General features: G+C 39.9%; 1 protein-coding gene across 1 annotated transcript in view; it reads left to right on the top strand.

The window, feature by feature from the left end:
* CCDC141 (coiled-coil domain containing 141) overlaps window positions 1-20196 on the top strand; it is a 196047-nt gene that overhangs the window by 130764 nt on the left and 45087 nt on the right. The window contains exons 12-15 of the mRNA XM_058664685.1: window positions 7485-7626; window positions 8613-8732; window positions 10979-11170; window positions 17175-17345. Coding sequence (XP_058520668.1) covers window positions 7485-7626; window positions 8613-8732; window positions 10979-11170; window positions 17175-17345 — 625 coding nt within the window. The remainder of the gene's footprint in view (window positions 1-7484; window positions 7627-8612; window positions 8733-10978; window positions 11171-17174; window positions 17346-20196) is intronic.

Genomic DNA, 20196 nt, shown 5'->3' with positions numbered 1-20196 from the left:
CTTCCTCTCTGTCTCTCCTCCTCTGTGTATATCTGGCTGTAATAAAAAATGAATAAATCTTTAAAAAAAAAAAGTGGAGCAACTGGTTCTCCAACCAGTGCCCATATGGGATGCTAACATTGCAGGTAGTGGCTTAACACACTGCACCACAACACTGGTTCCTTTACTTGTGATTTATTTATTTTTATTGGAAAGGCAGAAATTCAGAGAGGGGGAAAGACAGATAGAAAGATCTTCTGTCCATTGATTCACTCTCCAAGTGGCTGCAAAGGCCAGAGCTGAGCTGATCTGAAGCCAGGAGCCTCTTCCAGGTCTCCCATACAGGTACAGGGTCCCAAGGCTTCGGGCTGTCCTCCACTGGTTTCGCAGGCCACAAGCAGGGAGCTGGATGGGAAGTGGGACCACCAGGACACAAGCTTGCACCTATATGGGATGCCAGTGCATGCAAGGCAAGAACTTTAGCCACTAAGCTACCACACCAGGCCCTCTGGCTCCCTTTTATAAGATGGCTTCATAGGGGTGGAAATGGTCTTGTAGCAGGCTATTACTCTGCCTGCAAACACTGGCATTCCAAATGAGTGCCAATGTGTGTTCTGGCGGTTCTACTTCCAATCCAGCTCTCTGCTATGGCCTTGGAAAGCAGAAGAAGTTGGCCCAAGGCCTTGCGCCCTTGGAACCATGTGGAAGACCAGGAAAAAATTCCTTCTTCTCAGCTTCAAATCAACTTAGTTTTGGCCATTGTAGTCATTTGGGGAGTGAAATAGCAGATGGAAGACCTTCTTCTCTCTATATATACATTTCCTCCTCTTTCTGTAAAAATCTGTCTTCCAATTAAAAAATCTTTTTTAAAAAAAGATTGCTTCATGAAGTACTTGGAAAATGTACACTGTGATAAGAGTAATATACCTGAAGTCTGCTTGTATCACCCCAGTAGTTAGTGCTCTGTGATTCTTAAAGTAGTGCATTCCATCTCATTAAATCAGTAAGCCTTTATCACTGAGCACCAAAATAAAGGTATCATTTACTTCTATTTCAGCAAACTTTTGGAAATATGTGTGTGTGTGTGTGTGTGTAAGAGAGATAAGGTGGAAAATGAGAGGAGGTTGGTTGTGAGAGATTCTCAAAGTAGATACCATAAATCAGAAAATACAATGGCAAAAACATGCATTTCACTTCTATAGTTCAAATGGCATTTTGTTCAAAGTAGAGATAAATATTAGGAGAGGTTGTTTGTTCCAAAATAAAATCAGTTGCAGACATGAGCAGATACACTGTTCAAGTTCCCGTTAAAAGGAGCAGCAATCCAAAGTAAGATCCTCCGCCCCCCCCCCCCCCCCGATGTTTGAAGTGTAATTTGTTCACAGACAAAAAGAAAATTCTGGTCAGCTGATCCCTTCTGATGAGACAGAGTAAACTGTCAAATGCTTACCATCTGGCTCAACTCCTAATCCAGATGGGCTGCCAATAGTAATTTATGAGAGGTTTTTAAAGCAACTTGCTGCTCTCTGGAAGGAATCATTAGAACATGTTAACATTGGGATTTGCTCCCCTCCCCTGCCCCAGCTCGTGACAGAGGTCAAGCTACTGCTTCCACACTGTAACTGTGGCAGCCTTTTCTTGAACCAAAAGTGAATATGTCTCCACCTTTTGAGAAAACAATTATTTTTCTTTCCCCCTTTTGCTGCCCAGTAGATCAATAATTAAAGAAAATAGTCTTAATACATGGTTTCTTTCTTTTTTTATTGTTAACAATCTTTACATAGTTAATTACAATGTAAAGGTTTAGGGGCTATAGGGATGTGGGTAAGCTTTTTATGTCCATATTGTTTCCTTCATGTATCTGAGGTAAAGGGGGATATTGAGGGAGAAGCCCCACCCAGTTTCCCACCTGCCCAAAATCCCGGATGTGGGGCATGCTCTGAGATACCTGCTCAAGTGGTTATAATAGTTCTCCAGTTGTGAATCGCTGCCACTCTCTCCACTCCCAGCTCGGTGAGGTCATTGAAGAATCCACTGATTGACACAGTCCATCATAGAGTTTTTATCCGCCCAGTATTTCGCTGCCCAACATATAGCTGAGGTGGTTGATTGACTTGTTCTGTCCTCTGTCTTTTCTTGGCTAGGGTTATGAGTCCAGCAGTTCGGTTGGGGAGATCTGCAAAGAAACTTTGAGGTATTCCCAGACCAGATTCCCGTATGTTCTAGTAAGCACAGGGCTCGGCACAGTCTGTCTCCACGATCAGCTGGTGGTTGCAATTGCTGGGTTGGTTCTGCTCTCAATCCCAACTTGCACTGGAACCAATGGGTGTTGTAGTCCAGCCTGGTTCTGCCCAGCACGTACTCAACCCTTTTATCAACTAGTGAGAGCTGTAGCCCAGTGGGGGCGACCCACAATAACCCCCTCCAGCCCCGCCTCGCACCCTGGCCTGCCAATGTGCATAGCTGACTAGTCCAATCTATCCCGCATCCCATTTGGCTCCTATATCTATCAATGGGTATTAAAGCTTAGTTCCTCCTAACCTACTCAACTATCTAGCCCTCACGGATGTTGCTAAGTAATGCATGGTTTCTAACAAATGTCTGAAACCACTTTCATGTTCTGTCTCTACTATCTGTGAGGCTTAAAAAAGTCAATGACAACATCAGGCTAAAATCTGATTATCTCATGTTCACATGGCAGACAGTGCCATCTAAACCTTTCTTACACAGAAAGCCCAAAGGTCCATCAGGTTTTCTCTGTAAGTAGCCACACAGATGGTTAGAGCCAGAACTCCATCCATGAGAGCTCCTTTGCCACCCAGCTGGCCACACGCAAGCAGTGTTACTTTAGGACTAGAGCAAAATGATTTTGATTCAACCAAGACTCTGTTAGCCACCATCATCAATTTAATGTGACTGTGAAGTATTCACAGTATCATGTATTCCTGGATGGCCAATAGGATTCTATTAATTTATTTTCAGTTTATGTAAGGATTTTCAGCAAAGAATTGAGTTGTATCTTTTTTTGATCAAACCACTTATGTGTAGGCACTAAGGAAATGCCCAGAATCCTTGTTTTTAAAGTATTTTGGGATATTCAAAAGACAAGTTTGGCATTGGCATTTCATGTTTTGCCTGAAAGTAAGGTAACAAGACTTGACTGGCTGATTGTAACCTACCAATTGGCGCTTTAGGAGGAGGAATAGAAAAGGCATAGATGCAGGTCTGGAGCTAGGAGAATGCAAACCGTATTCCATGTGGGAATAACTCCTATCCAGTTGGAGGACCTAGTAGATAAGATCCAGAGATTGAGATGGGAACTACTGGGTAAGCAATATGATGGAGAACTTCTTGTACAAATTAAAGATCTAACAAACAATGACAGTTGAATGCACACTGGTCAGGCAATGCTGCACTGCAGAACCAGGCAGTTTTCAGGTTGTCCCTCAAAGTTTAAATAGAGGAAGACTGTATCACTTGAACTAAACTACACATGATAAGCCTGACTGAATCTAACCACCCATGCCAAAGGCTACCAAAGAAGAAACGAGGAAACCTTTGAATAGCTTAAATTGTGTAAGTGGCCAAAATACAAAGTCATCAATTAAAAAAACTATTAGAAATTGTTAATATTGACATTTCAAGAACACATTTATTTGAAAGGTAGGATGATGGAAGTCTTCCACCTGCTGGCTCATTTTTGAAATGGCCACAGTGTCTGGGTCAGGCCAGTACCAGGATCCTGGAGTGCCATCTGTGTTTCCTACATTCACTGGCAAGGCCCCAACCGCTTACACCTGACTCTGGTGCCCTCCCAATCATGTTAACAGGGAACTGGGTGGGAAGTGGAACAGCCAGCATTCAAACCAATGCTCCCAAAAAGAATGCTGCTGTTGCAGGTGCTAGATTAGCTGAGTATGTCGTAATACAGGCCTCGTTAGTGCCATTTTTAGTAAGGTAACTACAGGTATGTTTTTCTCAATGCTGAAATTGTATCTTCTTTACCTTTTAATATGAAGTGAAGTATATCTTTATTGGCTTTGGAACTGTGCACTGGTCTTCTGTTATGTGCTTTGAGATGCAGGGACATTATGTAAGAATGAAATGACACTATCCATCATTTTCCTTTAAAGAATTTGCAATGCAATAGGTACGTATTATAAAACAGAAATCAGCGCAAAATAAAATATAGTCCCCTAGGTCATTGAAAGGTAGGGGGGTGTGTGTGTGTGTGTGTACGCGTGAGAGAGAGGGAGAGAGAGAGAGAGAGAGATGGGGGAGGGGAGAATATCTTCACAGAAGGAACACTTGCTTTGGTTTTGTTTTCCCTTTTTTGCTTTTCTGTGTTGAAGGAAAGTTCAGTACATGTACTCTGAACAAGATATCATGCCCATCTAGTGGCTACTTTGCAAATTACAGACAGGAATAGCATTCCCTGCACATTCAGGAAAGCATGTCAGTCAGGCCAACCCTGTTTCTATGATAGACAATAAAACTCACTTTATTAGAGGAAAATATTCCTTTAGCCATGTGTCACAGGCCCAAAAGAAAGGAACCATAAGATAATAAAGAGTGTAAACTCAGATCAGATAAAAAGATTCAAATTTTAGCTCAGCCATTTCACAGATGGTCAAGTCAGTGAGCATCTGTGTTCCTCCTTCTGCTCATCTGCAAAATTGGGACACAACTCAGGCTATTGTGACAGCGAGATTTATTCCTTCAAACAATAATAGTGGTAACTTAACATATTAAGAGGTCAGTAATTATTTTTACTAGGTTTATTACAGAATTTTACACTAAAAACTCAGCTAATATACCTTAAATTTTCCTAAATTTCAGAATTTCAACTAATTAGTATTTCAATAAAAATTATTAGCTCTGATATGCATAAATACTTGCACATCAAAGAGACCTGATTTTAAAGGAGATCTTTGCTACCCACCTTATGTGTGCCCAGGGCAGCTTAGTTCACTTGTGAAGCTTCATTTTCATTGACTGGAAATTGGAGTCATTGATACCTCTTTGATATATCATAAAAGTATTTTAAGGATTGAATAACATAACGCCTGCCATGCACTCAACAAGTGAGATGTTTATTCTAAGGGGAGGCTGGACTCAATGTGACAGCTGGGATACAGCACCATAAGTAAGACAAAAATAGGGAATCAACTGGTATCTTTGCAGGGCCTGGAAATGTAACAGCAAGGTTGGGTCACAGTCAGAGACTCATGAATTCTGGCATCTGAATCATCATGGGAAGCACTTGCAACTAAGTCCCCAGAGCTGACTGGCAGCCATAATCTTTGTAGGTGGCCAAGCAGTAACAAAAATGATGTGAACAAGAACTTAGAAGCTTGGCTGGACTCAATGCAACCTATTTAAACTGTGTGCTCCTCTCCTAGTAACATCGTCTTGGGGCCAAAGACACCGCTCTTCTAGGCTTGGTTAGTAAAGCAGTCCTCTGACTGCAGTACATGCAGAGGGACTTCCAGATGGGACCACAAAAAGCAAACATCTTTCCTCTTGATTGACGACTTTTTTTGTATCAAATTTCGTTTGCCCTTTCTGAATTGTATCAATCGTTTTCTTATTCTTTGTGCTTTAATAGTGGTGTCTGCCCCTTGAACCTATATTTCTTTCCTAATGTTTACTCATTTCCTTTCACAAACTTTGTTCTCTGGTCCGTCTCTTGATCTCCCTCCTTCCGGAGTCTTCAGCAACCTTGGAACCTGTAGAGTACAGGGTCCCTGGGGTTTCCTGTGCTTTGTTTAGCATATGATATCTCAAAGTCTAAAGCCCAGTCAAAATATGGTTAGTATCAGCAAGGCATAGCTCTTACAGAGCTTATGGAGTTAAATATCTTTAAGAATTATTCCTGGGCCCAGCGGCGTGGCCTAGCGGCTAAAGTCCTCGCCTTGAACTCCCAGGATCCCATATGGGCACCGGTTCTAATCCTAGCAGCCCCACTTCCCATCCAGCTCCCTGCTTGTGGCCTGGGAAAGCAGTAGAGGACGGCCCAATGCATTGGGACCCTGCACCCGCTTGGGAGACCCGGAAGAGGTTCCAGGTTCCCGGCACCGGGTTGGATCGGTGCGCACCGGCCGTTGCGGCTCACTTGGGGAGTGAATCATCTGACAGAAGATCTTCTTCTCTGTCTCTCCTCCTCTGTGTATTTCTGACTGTAATAAAATGAATAAATCTTTAAAAAAATTATTCCTAAAATCTCTTAATGTTGTAATTATATTTTTCAAGGTTTTTGAATATTAACATGTAAAACTAAGTGTGTTAAGTGCTCTATCTTTGGATTACTGTGTGCCAAGAGTAAGTTTTCTCTTGGAGATTATATATTTTCTCAAAATTCAATTTGTCTGGGACTCCTCTGGCACCCACAGGACACATCCACGTGGGCTGGACCTCTTCAAGACTCTCATTGTCATTCCATAGAGCTTTGGCTATTTCTCAGTCATTCGGTGCCTTGCCCTCATTTCATAACTAATTAAGTTCATTTTTACAAAGTCATAAATTAATTATTTGACAGAAAAATTACTGAAATCCATACAGCATTCCAAAAACTTAAAAAAAAACTCTCTGGTTAATTAGATATAAGCATTATCATTGTTAATCTCTATTAGTGTTTGAAGCAAATGATTGATGGGGAATTAAAGACTTCAAATACCTAAATAAGAAGATAGGTTCTGACCTTAGGGTAAGCAGAACATTTTAAAAGTGCTAATTAAATCAACAATATCCTCTTGTGCTTTTGCATTCCAGTGTGCCTAACCTGGCACAGGTTGGGAAACTTGCCAAGATCTCTTTTGACTAGGGGAGCGGGGGTCCAATGCAATGTTCACTCGTTATTTTAAAGGTTTTCGTGAGTTTTTCATGCCACTTTTCTTTTTCTCGTGAGGCTAGCACAATCAGAAATGATTGTGTCAGGCTTGGTTTTCTCCCCACCCCCCTCTCGCCTTTTTTTTTTGGGCAAGAACAGGTTGGTAGTAATGGTTTTCATCTAATGAATATAGCCTTAAGCATTTGTGATTGCCATGAACAAGGAATTTAGCATTATATAAATATTTTACTGTGTTGATTATTAGATGTTTGTTAACTGGCTGATCAACATTTCTAGTCAAAGAGTGTCTTTAGACAAATGATGCATTTAAAGAACTGCCTCAGGAACACTTGGCAAACACGATGCACCTTTTGCCACAAGGTTCTCGAAATATCTTGGAGAATTATGAAAAGTAAACCTTTTGCAAAGAAGATCAGACCTGCTATAACCCATAGCTCATCTTTTCCCTCCGGATTGCCTGACTTAGAACAAGCATGATTTGGTTTTGCTCTCTGCTCTCCAGGGAAGATGGCTGTTTAACTTCCATTATCCTGAAGCTGATAACTTTCCCCAACTCATAGTAAGGTGAAAACACAGACCCATTTTCAGATGTTCCCTGTGTCCAGAGCTGCTGCACTGAGGTGAAACAAACTAATAGCTGGCTTGTTCCCTCCAGCTCTCAGGTGGCCGGTGTCCGTGAGATGGTGGGATGCATTCAGAGACGAGTGGATCATCTGACTGAACAATGTTCTGCACACAAGGAACTTGCTCTTAAGAAGCAGCAGTTAACGGCATCGGTGGAGGGCTGCCTAAGGAAGGTAGTTTCATAAAATGACATGTAGACATCTGTTTTGGTGCTTCTAGTGGAATGATGTGTTCCCTAAGGCTTCTCTGATACTCCACATTAGATCCAATAATCAAGCTAAATAAAGCTGAAATATGCCATTGCTCATCCATTATCCCTGCTCCCGGTTGTCAACAATGGGTAGCCGGTGCTATCTTCCCACTCTAGCCTGTGAACATACCATATTCAAGAAGGCCATTCTCCATTTGTGTTGACTGCATCGAGTGTGTATTGGAAAGGATCCTTGATTTTGAAGGTCTTGAATGTGATCCCAACTGTGTGTACGTTTTAGTTAATAAGTGCCATGCAACTTGAGAACCGTGGCTACATAGAATACAGATACCAAAAAATGATAGGTTAGTATTTTCTATGCTTATGTTGGTGCTATACTGTTGCACTGTTTCCATTTTATTTTTGTAGAGAATTATTTTAATCAAAAGTCAAAATTAGATGGAGGTGGAGGAGGGAAGAGAGAGAGAGAGAGAGAGAGAGAGAGAGAGAGAGATTGTCCATCCACTGATTCACTCCTCCCCCCCCCCCACACCCACATGGCCACAATGGCCAGAACTAGGCCAGGGTGAAGCTGGGGGCCAGTGACTTCTTCGGGGTCTCCCATGGGTGCAGAGGCCCAGAGACTTGGGCCACCATCCTCTCTTTTCTCAGGTCATTAACAGGGAACCAGAGTGGAAATGGAGCAGCGGGGTTTTAACCAGTACCCATATTGGATGCCTGTGCTAGCAGGTATCCTGTTTTATTGAACCTAGACTGTTACTAGGAAATGTGAAGCGGGTCACAAGAAAAGGGGGCATTTTTAAAATATGAAATTCTAAAATATTTAAAAGTAGTTGAAATTATAATTAATGCTGTAATAATAATGGAACATATGGTCCTTCTATATACATTATGCATACACATATGGAAACATAAACTAAAACTGTAACATATTATTTGTTCTTAAAGGTGGAAATGTCAATTCAGAAAATTAGTCCAGTACTTTCCAATGCAATGGATATTGGCTCTAGCCTTCATGAATCTGAGAAGATTTTGAATAAATATCTGGAACTAAATAGCCAAATTAAGGTAAATAAAATGAAATTATTATTATAATTATGATTTTGTTAGTGTAATTATTTTTAACATTTCATAGCTGCTAACCTTAATCCTAGCTCTCTGTGGGTTACATTTTCAAATGAGAACATAACAAATAATGAATTACAAACTCATGATCATGTGTGTCTAATTATATGTACATCTTGAGGCATTTAGCCTCATTGCAATTCAATCTATTAAGTACTCTTTGGTGTCTATTCCTTGCCTGGATGTTAGCAAGGCCCTTTTAGGGTGCCAGAACCAAGAAGAATGCTCCTTGAAGACTGTGATGTTTGGCAAGAGTATGTTGCAAGAGAAAATCTCCGGAAGCAAATTTATTATCACATGATTCTAGAAGGCAAATAAAAATAGAGCCTTGCTTGCACACCTTGTGTTCAGGGGCACAAAGTGCCTCCCCACGACGAGCACCTACTCCAGTTCCTTCCTACCCCTTTCATGAGTCCCAGGTTTAGAAATTCATGCCAGCAGCTCCACGCCTGCACTGCAACCCCTGCCAGGCCTAGCTGGCTTCCAAAAGGTTTTAAATGGCTTTCCCTCTTGCCCAGGTGGGCAGGAAAGTCCTGTTCCTCTAGTTTCTCAGAGCAAGAACCTCTTGTGCATAGAATGCCCACTGAAAACTGACATCCACGGCCCATAATTTAGGACGAGATTTTTAAAATTCATTATTTTAAAATTCTTAAAAGCTTATATCTGAACTCCATTTCCTTTCTTTTTTCTTTCTTTCTTTCTTTTTTTTTTTTTTTGATTTTTAAAATGCTAGAAGTGGAGAGGAGATTGGATTGCACGGAGCAAAATCCCCCACTCCCGCTCCTCTCGATGCCAGAGTGCTATCATGCAGCAGGACTTGTAAATTGAAATTGCAACTTCACTCCATGGCATACCTGGGAAGCATATTAAACACAGAGCAGTAAGCCCCCCTGTCTTTAACTGAGAGAGAGAGGCTCTCTTCTTTTCTTTACTATGTGCTTGATTAGTAGCTTTGTCTCCCATGGAATTTTGCATGGCCCTTTTCATGGCAATTATCTCCTCACGTGCTGCTTATCAATGTGGTTTTTACCTCCACCAGATGCATCCTTGGTGGTCTGATCATCATGTGAACACCACATGCACTTATATGATTATGGGTGGTATGGCTGATGAATCAGTGGATACTCTTGATGCAGTCAGGACACAGTCAACCCAGGGTGTATGTGACTTCTGCCAGTGTAACAGGATGTACTGTTTCATAGTCAATCTTTACTATAGTCATAAGAAGTGTGCTCTTAAACAATGATACAAGATGTGGTGGAGCAAATCTATTAAGCTAGCACGGTAGTCATTTTGTTGTCATCAAGTATTATGTGTGCTATGTAAATATGCAAACAGCACAAAAAATTTGCTTACAGCAGCATCATGACTAACACATGGGTAATGTGCTATGCTCCATACTGAGATGATGGGACATTCGGGTGCCTGTGATGTCAGTAGGCAAAAATAATGTTTCAACTCCATTATAACCTTATGGGACTCCCATATATGTGGCCAATGAAAAGGTTGTTCTGTGCTGCTGGCCTACATCTACGAGATGTCTGTAATGCCTACTCCTCCATATGGTCAGTGATTAGTTTACTGCCAGATATTGCACTCCAAAGAAAACTTAGGAGAGCAATCTTAAGCAATTCAGATTCAATGAACTTCAGATTGCCTCTCCCTGATAGGTAACCTTTTCCCTACACCTGTTTTGAAACCATTTCAGGCAGAGACTTAAATAAAACTGCATAATGAATATGTCAGGATTTTTTGTAAATTAAAAATGGATGAACAAATTTTGTAAGTTTACCATGTCTTGTAAAACAAAATAGTTTAGGAATTTGCTAAAGCTGTTGTTAAACTTCATAAGGCAATTCTTATAATTACTTAAATTATTTTAAATGTTCCTGCCAATTACATTCCTTCATACAACTTTTCAAACTTTCTGCCATTGGAATAGAGACAATGGCATGACCTAAGAACTGTAACTGATAGGGCAGGGAAAAATTAATAATCTTAGTGGTTTCCATTTTGAAGTGACTCCTCTCTTTTCAGAAATTTGAAAGTTATGCCTTTGTTTTATTAAGGAGATTCTTGGTACAAGTTCAATTAATAATTCTAATAGATGGAGGTGTGGAAGGGTAATGGAATGTGAATGTTCATGAATATCCTTTCAGAGTCTGACCTCTGGTGCTTTGCTTTCATAGGAGACATCACATGAATTAGAAACAGCTGTAAAAATGATGACAGAGAAAAATGAATTTGAACTTGACGAAGTGGCTTCACTTTCTTCTAAAGCTAACTGGCTAAAGGAAGAATTACACATATTTACTCAAAGCATTGTTTTCAGGTCACAACTCCTGCAAGCTTATGTGACATTCCTTAAGTCATCAAAGGAGGTACAGTAGTATGTGTTGACATTCCACAAGGTGGCCTCTGCATATCTTTCTGCTTTTGGGGGGAACTATCAGCTTAGATATGGAGTTAGTTCCACTCTAACCCAGTACATATACTCACAGCACATTCATTCAAAACTTAGAATGAATAATAATATGCATGTGTGGATAAACACATGTACCAATAAAGGGTTTGGGAATATTTCTTATGATGTACTACAAATATGTATAACATCTTAAACATAGAACATGATTATTTGATAAGGGACTTTCTAAACCATGAATTGAGTTGAGCCACTAATGTGGTTCATTTAAGACATAGAGATCTGGGCCCAGCATGATCGCCTAGTGGCTACAAGTCCTCACCTTGCATGCACCAGTATCCCATATGGGCGCCAGTTCATGCCCTGGCTGCCCCACTTGCCATCCAGCTCTCTGCTTGTGGCCTGGGAAAGCAGTAGAGGATTCCCCAAAGCCTTGGGACCCCATTGTGGCCACCTGGGGAGTGAATCAGCAGATGGAAGATCTTTCTCTCTGTCTCTTCTCCTCTCTGTAAATCTGAATTTCCAATAAAAGTAAATAAATCTTTAAAAATAAAATAAAATACAGGCTATACAGATCTGCAAATTACAGGTTATTAGGTTTAGTTTACCATCTGTCTTGTTTGATGTCTTTTACCAAGTTACTTCTCAGCACTTCTGAGGTTTTATTGGACAGATTTCTACCAGAGGATTCCATCTCTCAAAGGTCACAGTTTCTTGAAGGTGGCACTAATAGAAAAGTTTTCAGGACCTGCCTCATTTAGCCCTGGGCTCAGATCTCCATGTAAATGCACCACTTTTCCTGTTGAGGGAGACAGGTACTAGCCTACTGGAGGGAGAGTCAGCAAGGACCATTAAAGTTAACCGAAGTTAGATAATGCAATGAAACTCCATTTCTCAGCCCCCACTGACCTTGCCATCCTGCCTGTGAACATGCTTTCTGTCTGATCTGATTCAAAATATTCTGAATCCTTACCACTGTGGAGGAAGCCCAGGCCCCATCCTTGGAAACCTCGGGTAACCACTGCCTGCTTTGTGATTCTTTACTTGACCACTTGGCATTTCTGACTCCCTTTAACTTCTTGCCCCTCAATTTTCATAGTTCCAGAGGGATATTGCAACCACTGAAATTCTCCCATGGATGAAAATTTTTGTTCAGGATTTATAATGGTAGAAAAGCCACAGAATGCCTGCTTTCCACACGTACATTAGCAGATATATGCCCACTTGGAGTTGCTTTAAGCACCCATTTTACTGGCCCGCTCTGGCCTCGAGGACTGGAGCCTCCACTTGGCAAACTGTTCACTCAGAGGAACTTGACGTCCTTTGGCTAACATGCTTTCAGCAAATCTGTCTTCCTGCCTGGCAGAGTCTTCGTCCTAACTGTGGTGATGCTCCCAGGCTCTGCATCGCCCCCTTCCCTCCAGCATTCTCTCTCCCTGCACCGGATGGTTGTTTCTCATTTCCGTTTCTCTCTCCATCCTCTCAGCTCCCTGCCTTTCCCCTACTAATTCTGCCAATTCCTGATATTCAATCAGTCCAACCCTCTGTTTGCTCAGCTTTGTCCAAGCTTCCAGACACTGCTGTGGAAAGTGCCATTTGTGCTGACTGGTGCTGCTACTGTGTATGGTCTCTGCTTCAGCTGGGTTCCCCATATGTTCCCTAATTGGCTCAATTTATTAGTTATCCTCAAACATCTCATCCAACTTTCCATCCCCAAATCTCAGCCAACGTCCCTTACTTCATACACAACTGGGAAAAAATATGTAACTACTGCCTTGACTTCTTTCTGCCTCCAAACTGATTGATAAATTCATCCCCCCTGACTGGCTCTCATAAAGTGAAGTTCTTACTCCTACCCAACGTTAATCACATATTAGTCCCACCCTGTTTTTCTGCTGTTACATCCTGTGGAATTTAGCTCCAGCAATTATCCTCTGATTTTTCAGATTTGCCTTTTTTGTGGCTTCTTTGCCATCTGCTTATTAATAAATGCAATGATAAATGTTCAGTCTTTATCTTGGTTTATCTCTACAATTAAAAAAAAAGATTTCTTTTTACTGGAAAGGCAGATATACAGGGAGAAGGAGAGAGAAAGACCCTCCATCTACTGGTTCACTCTCCTCATGGTGGCAATGGTCGGAGCTGAGCTAAACCAAAGCCAGGAGTTTCCTTCAGGTCTCTCATGTGGGTACAGGGTCCCAAAGCTTTGGGGAATCCTATTCTGCTTTCCTAGGCCATAAGACGAGAGTTGGATGGGAAATGGAGCATCCAGGACACCAACCGATGCCCATAGGGGATCCTGGCACATTGAAGGCAAGGATTTAGCTGCTAGACTATCATACTGGGCCCCATTTCTGCAGCTCTTACTTAGTCCAACTGCCTACTCCAATTTTTTTTTTAGGCAAACAAATTTATTGAGGTGTGGTTTACATAGCATAAAACTTACCTACTGTATTACTACTGTCTGTATTGCTTCAAACTTTCAGTCTCAGGCAAGCATTCATTTACCTTCTGTGTCTATAGGCTTGCCTCTTTTTGAGTATTTCAAGTGCAGGCCTCCTAATTTCTTCTTTCTGGATTATAGAAGTACAAAGAGAATAGATCTGATTTGTGTCTTCTGTTTTGTGCATTTTACCCACTTTCCTGATAAAAAAATTATGCCACTTCTGTAGTTTTAATCTGAAACCCAAACTTGATTCCTCAATCCAAACTCTCCGAGCTGCAAACCAGTGCTTTTAGTTAGTTATTTCTCCTGTAGATTCCTTGAAGTCAACAAAACACAACTAGCATCTACTCCTTAAATGGACATGCTTTTATTTCTGTATTTGCCATTGAGTTAGTGGCCGTACCATCTTTTTGGAAGTTCTGCAAAATGCTTTAATGTCTCTTAAAATCAGCCCCTCAGAGAACAATTATTCTATGCCAAGAACAAGCACTTCTCACCCCTGATGTAATCTAATGATTTTTTGCATTTTTTTCTCCAGAAAGCCTTTGTTGATGTATTTGAAAGCTGGAGAGAGCAAGTGTGGAGAGAGAGAGAGACAGAGAGAGAGAGAGATTGACTCCATGCTCTGGTTTACTTCCCAAGTGCCTGAAACAGCCTTGGTTGGCCAGGCTTTCTTAACATTCTGTGGAACTCCACAAGAGATGCAGGAACTCAAATACTTGAGCCATCATTTGTTTCTTCTCAGGTGCACTGCTAGAGAACTGAGCCGGAAGCAGAGGAGCCACGACTTGAACCAGCATGTGAATGTGTAGTGTGGCTATCCCAAGCTGGGACTTAGCTCACAGTACCACATCACCAGTTCCCCATTTAATCTTCATATCTGTTTCATACAGTAGTATTCTTAGTTTACAAATGAGAGACAGGTTCTTTGAAAATGGAGGTACATAAGAACAAATAGTTAATAAACATCAAAGCTAAATTTTGATCACCAGTTCCCTCCCTTTTTGGTTTTCCTATTTTTGTCTATTGAACAAACTTGAACTACTTCTGAGCTTCCCTTCCTCTGTGTCTACACCATCACTTTCTTGGTGCAGGTTGTCATTTCTGACGTCATTTAGCTACAGCATCTTCTGCCTGTGCTTCTCCTAATTCTCCCTTTCACTGTTCTGTTGTGGGTGCGTGTGTGGCAAACAAAGGGCTAAGTTTAATGCCAATCTTCATGTTACCTGTTGAAATCCAAATAATTTTATACTTGTAGTAAGTGAAGCAGGTGACAATGAACTTTTAACAGAAATGAATAAAATATGAAAGTTTAATTCTCTGAATACACTAGGCCAGATTCAAATGAGTTCTTATAGTGACATCATTCTCATTTGCATGTGAGGAAGCTTTTCAAAGAGTTGGAAAAGAAAGGTGAATTAAAGTGTATGGATTTTCCTTTTAAGATGTAAAACTTGCAGATAACTGCCTGCCCACTGACATCCAGACTGTGGAACATGACCCTTTTGAAGTCCTGATGATTGTCATGAGCTTCTAACTCCTCAGGGGAGCTATCAATCTCTTCAGACTAATGACTATGCGTCACAATCATGCTAATTACAGTAAAAAGCACAGTGAAGTCTGCTGACCAGCCTTAATCCTGCACAATTATCCCACTAACATTTTTTTTGCTACTACTCAGCTTGTGCAACCTGCACTTCACCCACAGTAGTCATTTATGGTACCCTGAATCAGCCAAGATTTTCACCTTAATGCCTTTACACTGCTACTCCTGTTCCTCTGGAGTCCTATTCAACTCCCTCTCCCATAGGCAGGCCTTCAAGCCACAGGATACGCATCATTTCCTGTGGAAATCCTCCCGCCTGTCTCCATCTGTAGTTCCAATCATATGCCCATGCACTGTGTGCATAGTACTCGCTGTGGTATAGTATTTTTTTATGCTGCTTTTTCTCATAGAACTATTTCTTAGAGAAGTAAGTGGTGAATTGTTTTCATTCCCTAAAATTTCATTAGTTATTAGAGAGAAAGAGCATGCATTTCTATTCATTGCCACAGCAAGGGCTGAGCTAGGTAGAAGCTAGAAACCAGAGACTCAGTGCAAAGCTCCCATGTGAGTGACAGCAGCCCAAACTGTAGTACAATCACCTCTGCCTGCTAGGGTCTGCATGAGCAGGTAGCTAAAAATCAGGAGCCAGAGTCTGAACCGAGGCATTCCAAGTGCACCGCAGGCATCTTGGTTAGCATTTTAGTCACTAGAACAAATCACCATCACATTATTAGTTCTTGCTAGGAAATTTTAAGAGGCTCCTGTGGAGCAGATGGCCTGTTCAAGAAGGATAAACAGGAGAAGGAAACCGAGGAAGCTCATCCTGGCTCTGAGAAGCCAAAACTCAGCACAACAGAGGCCTGAATAAATGGAATATGGAAATGAGAAGAGAAGTGCTGCGGAAGGTGGCTTGCAGACTCTCCTGTGAAGTTTATCTGAATTAAGAATGATATAAACTTCTTAGAACTGTAACTGTGGAACACTTGACATCTGTTCTCTTCATGTTAATACATTTTAGAAAGAATGATATTAAAATTTTGAAGTTTGATAATTATTGCTGACAAAGTCTGTCTGTTTAGAGTACTTTTGGCCATTAGGAACTGAGTCTTGCCGTATCAGCCATTAAAGTGTCCAAACTGCATAACCGTTTGTGTCAAATGATTTATAGCATATCTATATCACCTAATTATGCGTTAATGTGTAGTTTTACTGACTTACTTGATTTTGTATTAACTCTCCTCAAGGATTAAAATAACCTAGTACTACTTGCATTGGAAATAAAGGGAGAAAATAGAATTATAAGCTCATGGGGGCAGTTTAATATTATTTATGAAGAAAATTAGTATTTATACTCACTTGGATTTATCATTTATTAGGAATAAATTGTGTAAGTTGCAAATAGTCTTTCATTGACTTATATTGCTTTATAAATTGCATTTCTTGATCCTGTAAAAGTAAATGCAATTTATGAACAGTTGAACAGTTTTGAAATCCATGCAGTTTTATTCAATAATACACATTTCCACAAACTTTTTGAATACCCATTTATAAATTTTTAGATGCTTTTCTATACACATAGATATATCTTTGAGTCTCATTTTCCATAAAATTTTTGAAGTACCCTCATCTGTAGCTTTTGAATGGTAACTCTGAGCTTTAAATGGAACTATTGTTCTTTAACATAAATGTTCCAAATTGCAACATGTAATACATAAATATGATAAGAATAGTAAGTTGTTCCTATGGATAATAAACTTATCAGCTCAGTTTACTACTCAGTGGTAATCCTGTCAATAGTCTAAATAGATTTTTATGTCTTTTGAATAAGTTGATAGTGTTCAGTAGTTATGTAGAGAATTCTGAGAATGTATTTTTGAGTGAATTTTATATAGGCCTTTTATTGAGATTTAGCATTGTTTTTCCTTTAAAAATGTTTTGTGTTTTTAACTCTCGTTTTCTTTACTTGTTCAGGTGGAGGAACAGTTTCAGAGCCTAAAGGAGTTTTATCAGACTGAAACGCCTCAAAAGGAAGAGGATGATGTTAAAGCAAAGAACTGGTCTGAAAAGCAGTGGCAGCTATTTTTAAAGAAGAGCTTTTTCACCCAAGACCTAGGGCTTGAGTTCCTTAACTTAATAAGTATGGTGAGAATGACTTTAAATGAATCTCAGCTTCTGCAAGGATTAACCATCAAAGTCACAGCTATAAATTCAAAAGTCAACTGTATTAATTGGTAGTTGGCTTAAGAAGTTCATTTTAATTTCATTTAACCTAGCCCAGTGCTTAGGGCCGGCTTTTGTATGCTAACTAGCAGGTCACATCCTGCTTGGCTTATAACATGAAGGCTATTTTCACTGTTAAGTAGAAACAATAGCCATAATTCAAACACAAAATTGTTGTTATTACACAGTCCTCAAAGTCCACTTAAGAGTTCTGAATTGAAAACAGGAACAAGGTCTTTGGAAACTTTCCAGTGGCTTAAAACACCTTGTAACATATATCCTGCAAAATGTCCAAAAATTGTCATATCTTCTGACACATACAAATTTATCCTGTAGATTTTTTTAAAAGATGGTGAATCTGCTTTTTTGTTATACCTCAAGTATCTTCCTAGTGAACTGGTCATATTGTTGTTGGGAAATACCGGGTACTAGAAATTTTTTTAAAAGATTTTTGTTAAAGTTTGAAAACAGATTTCTAGAGAGGAGGAGAGATAGACAGAGGGAGAGATCTTCCATCCACTAGCAACTGCCGGAGCTGATCTGATCTGATCTGAAGCCTGGAGCTGGTAGCAGGGAGCTTCTTTTTGGCCAGCTGTGTGGATGCAGGGCCCCACGGCCTTAGGCTATCCTCCCATGCTATTGCAGACCTTAAGCAGAGAGCTAAATCAGAAGTGGTGCAGCCAGGACATGAACTGGCCCCTAAATAGGATACCAATGCTTACAGACAGAGGATTAGCTTGCTAACATAATCATGCGGTCTCCTAGGAAATTTTCTTTTGTTAAGTAAATCTGTCGTCTTATCTAGTCCTAACAAGCTACTCAGGGACATGAAAACATATTTATTTGATTTCTCTTATACATGCAATGCCTCCCAGTACTCAAACGAGTTGCTCTGTGTAGTGTGAGTCTTTTCTGTAGCTAAGCACATACAAATCTCCATTTTTTTTATGAGGCAGCCTAATTTTTGTCTCCATCCTGTTTCATCACATTATCAGAATTTTACATGGTTTATCAAAATCTTTCATAAGACATAGCTAAAATTGTAAAAAAATATATATTTTAAATACAAAGTATGAGAGGAAGAGGATGAAGGAGCGTGAGGCAGAGAAAAAGAAAAAGAGGGATCTTTCATCCACTGTTTCATGAATTCCTCAAATATCTGCAATGGCTGGAGTAGTACAGCCTGAAGCCAGAAGCCTGGAACACTGCTCTGGTCTCCTATTAGGGTGGCAGGGGTCCACGCATTTGTGCCATCATCCAGCATTTTCCAAGGCACATTAATAGAACAGCTAGAACTTGAATTAGTAGTCAAATATGGAATGCTAGTGTCAAATGCCGTGACTTACTCACTGTGCCACAACACCAATCTCGGGTTAGGTTAGGACTTTTAGCAATATTTTCACCTAGCTGGTTCATGTTAAGCTAATAAGTGAGTGAAACTTACATTGCCTTTTTATTGCCACTTCTTTCTAACCAGGTATCCCCCATATTCCATGTGTGTCAGCTACTCACATTTTTCATGCAATGTTAATCGTTATATTTATTATCATTTAATTTTGTTGTGTTGGTCTTCACCCATGATTCAATTTTCTTAAATTAATTTGGGTTAGATATTTTGTTAAGCTCCCCTGGGTTTAATTCTGTAGATTTGACAAAGCAGGTCCTCTGTGGCGGCAATTAATTCTTCAGTAAATCTGCCTAATGGGAAGATTGATATTCCAATGCATGAAGCAATCTACTGAATAACCAGTGTTTTAAACAATCAAGTATGCTCCCAGTAGTAATTTAATTCAACTACCACTTCAGAATCTTTCAAAATTCGTAATTGGAGGCTTTTGCCAGTAAGTTGCTCAGGGCATTTCTACCTACCTGGTATCCAGTTATATAAGTGTATTTGGTCAGGTTGACTCCTACTGATAAAACCGTTCTCTGCAAAATGCTTACAAAGTGTTTTATAAGTTTATTGCACTGGTTTTCAACATGAAATTAGCCAATATGTTAAGTACATAACCATCCTTTCTCCCCTTTTAGAAATCATTTGAAAGCTTTATCCTTTTTCTAATTTTCTGTCCCTCTTAGCCAGTGTAGATCATAAAAGGTAACTGGTATTTGCAATTTCCTTGGTACCCTGGGAAGTGGTTAGTCTGTCTGGAACCTGAATTCGTTTGGAGGAGTTAAGTCCTAACCACCTATAACTATTTCTTTATTTTCTTTGTTTAGCCTTTTGTTATTTGGAGGCCATTCTTAAGCACAATACATATTGAACACTTTTAATTTGCCTACTTTTATTCTTAAGCATCAGGTAAAATTTATTAATCATTTTACTCATGTTTGTATATTACACTGATGCTTTACTATAAAAAATCAAGTTATTTTTCATTGGAACATTTAAAACACAAAGTTGTCTATCTGTCATCTACTATCTATTGCTTAACATTTTTATTTAAGAATCTTTTATCTCTTGACTATACAGTTTGTACCTTTATTAGAGAGGTGAAAGGTTTACAGAATTGCATTTTTGTTCTGTCCTCCTTGTTACTGTAATGCAGAAATTTCATTTTGCATTTCTTAAATTTTCAGTTGGCTTTTTCTTCATTAGCTTTTAGCTGCTGATAAAATTCCTTGTCTTGTCCTCTTTCCTACATCTTTCCTACACTTTCTGCAAACATACTTACTTGCAGGTGTTTAAAGTGCTTTTCAGCATTTGGAGAGGGAACTGTTTCTATTGTCTGTTTTCTCATGATTTCTAGATACAGAGTCCTGTCTTTGGACA

Source organism: Ochotona princeps, chromosome 5 (assembly GCF_030435755.1).
Source record: "Ochotona princeps isolate mOchPri1 chromosome 5, mOchPri1.hap1, whole genome shotgun sequence".
Classification (NCBI taxonomy): domain Eukaryota; kingdom Metazoa; phylum Chordata; class Mammalia; order Lagomorpha; family Ochotonidae; genus Ochotona; species Ochotona princeps.
The sequence above is the reverse complement of the archived record's forward strand: the minus strand, read 5'-3'. Positions and strand labels throughout refer to the sequence as shown.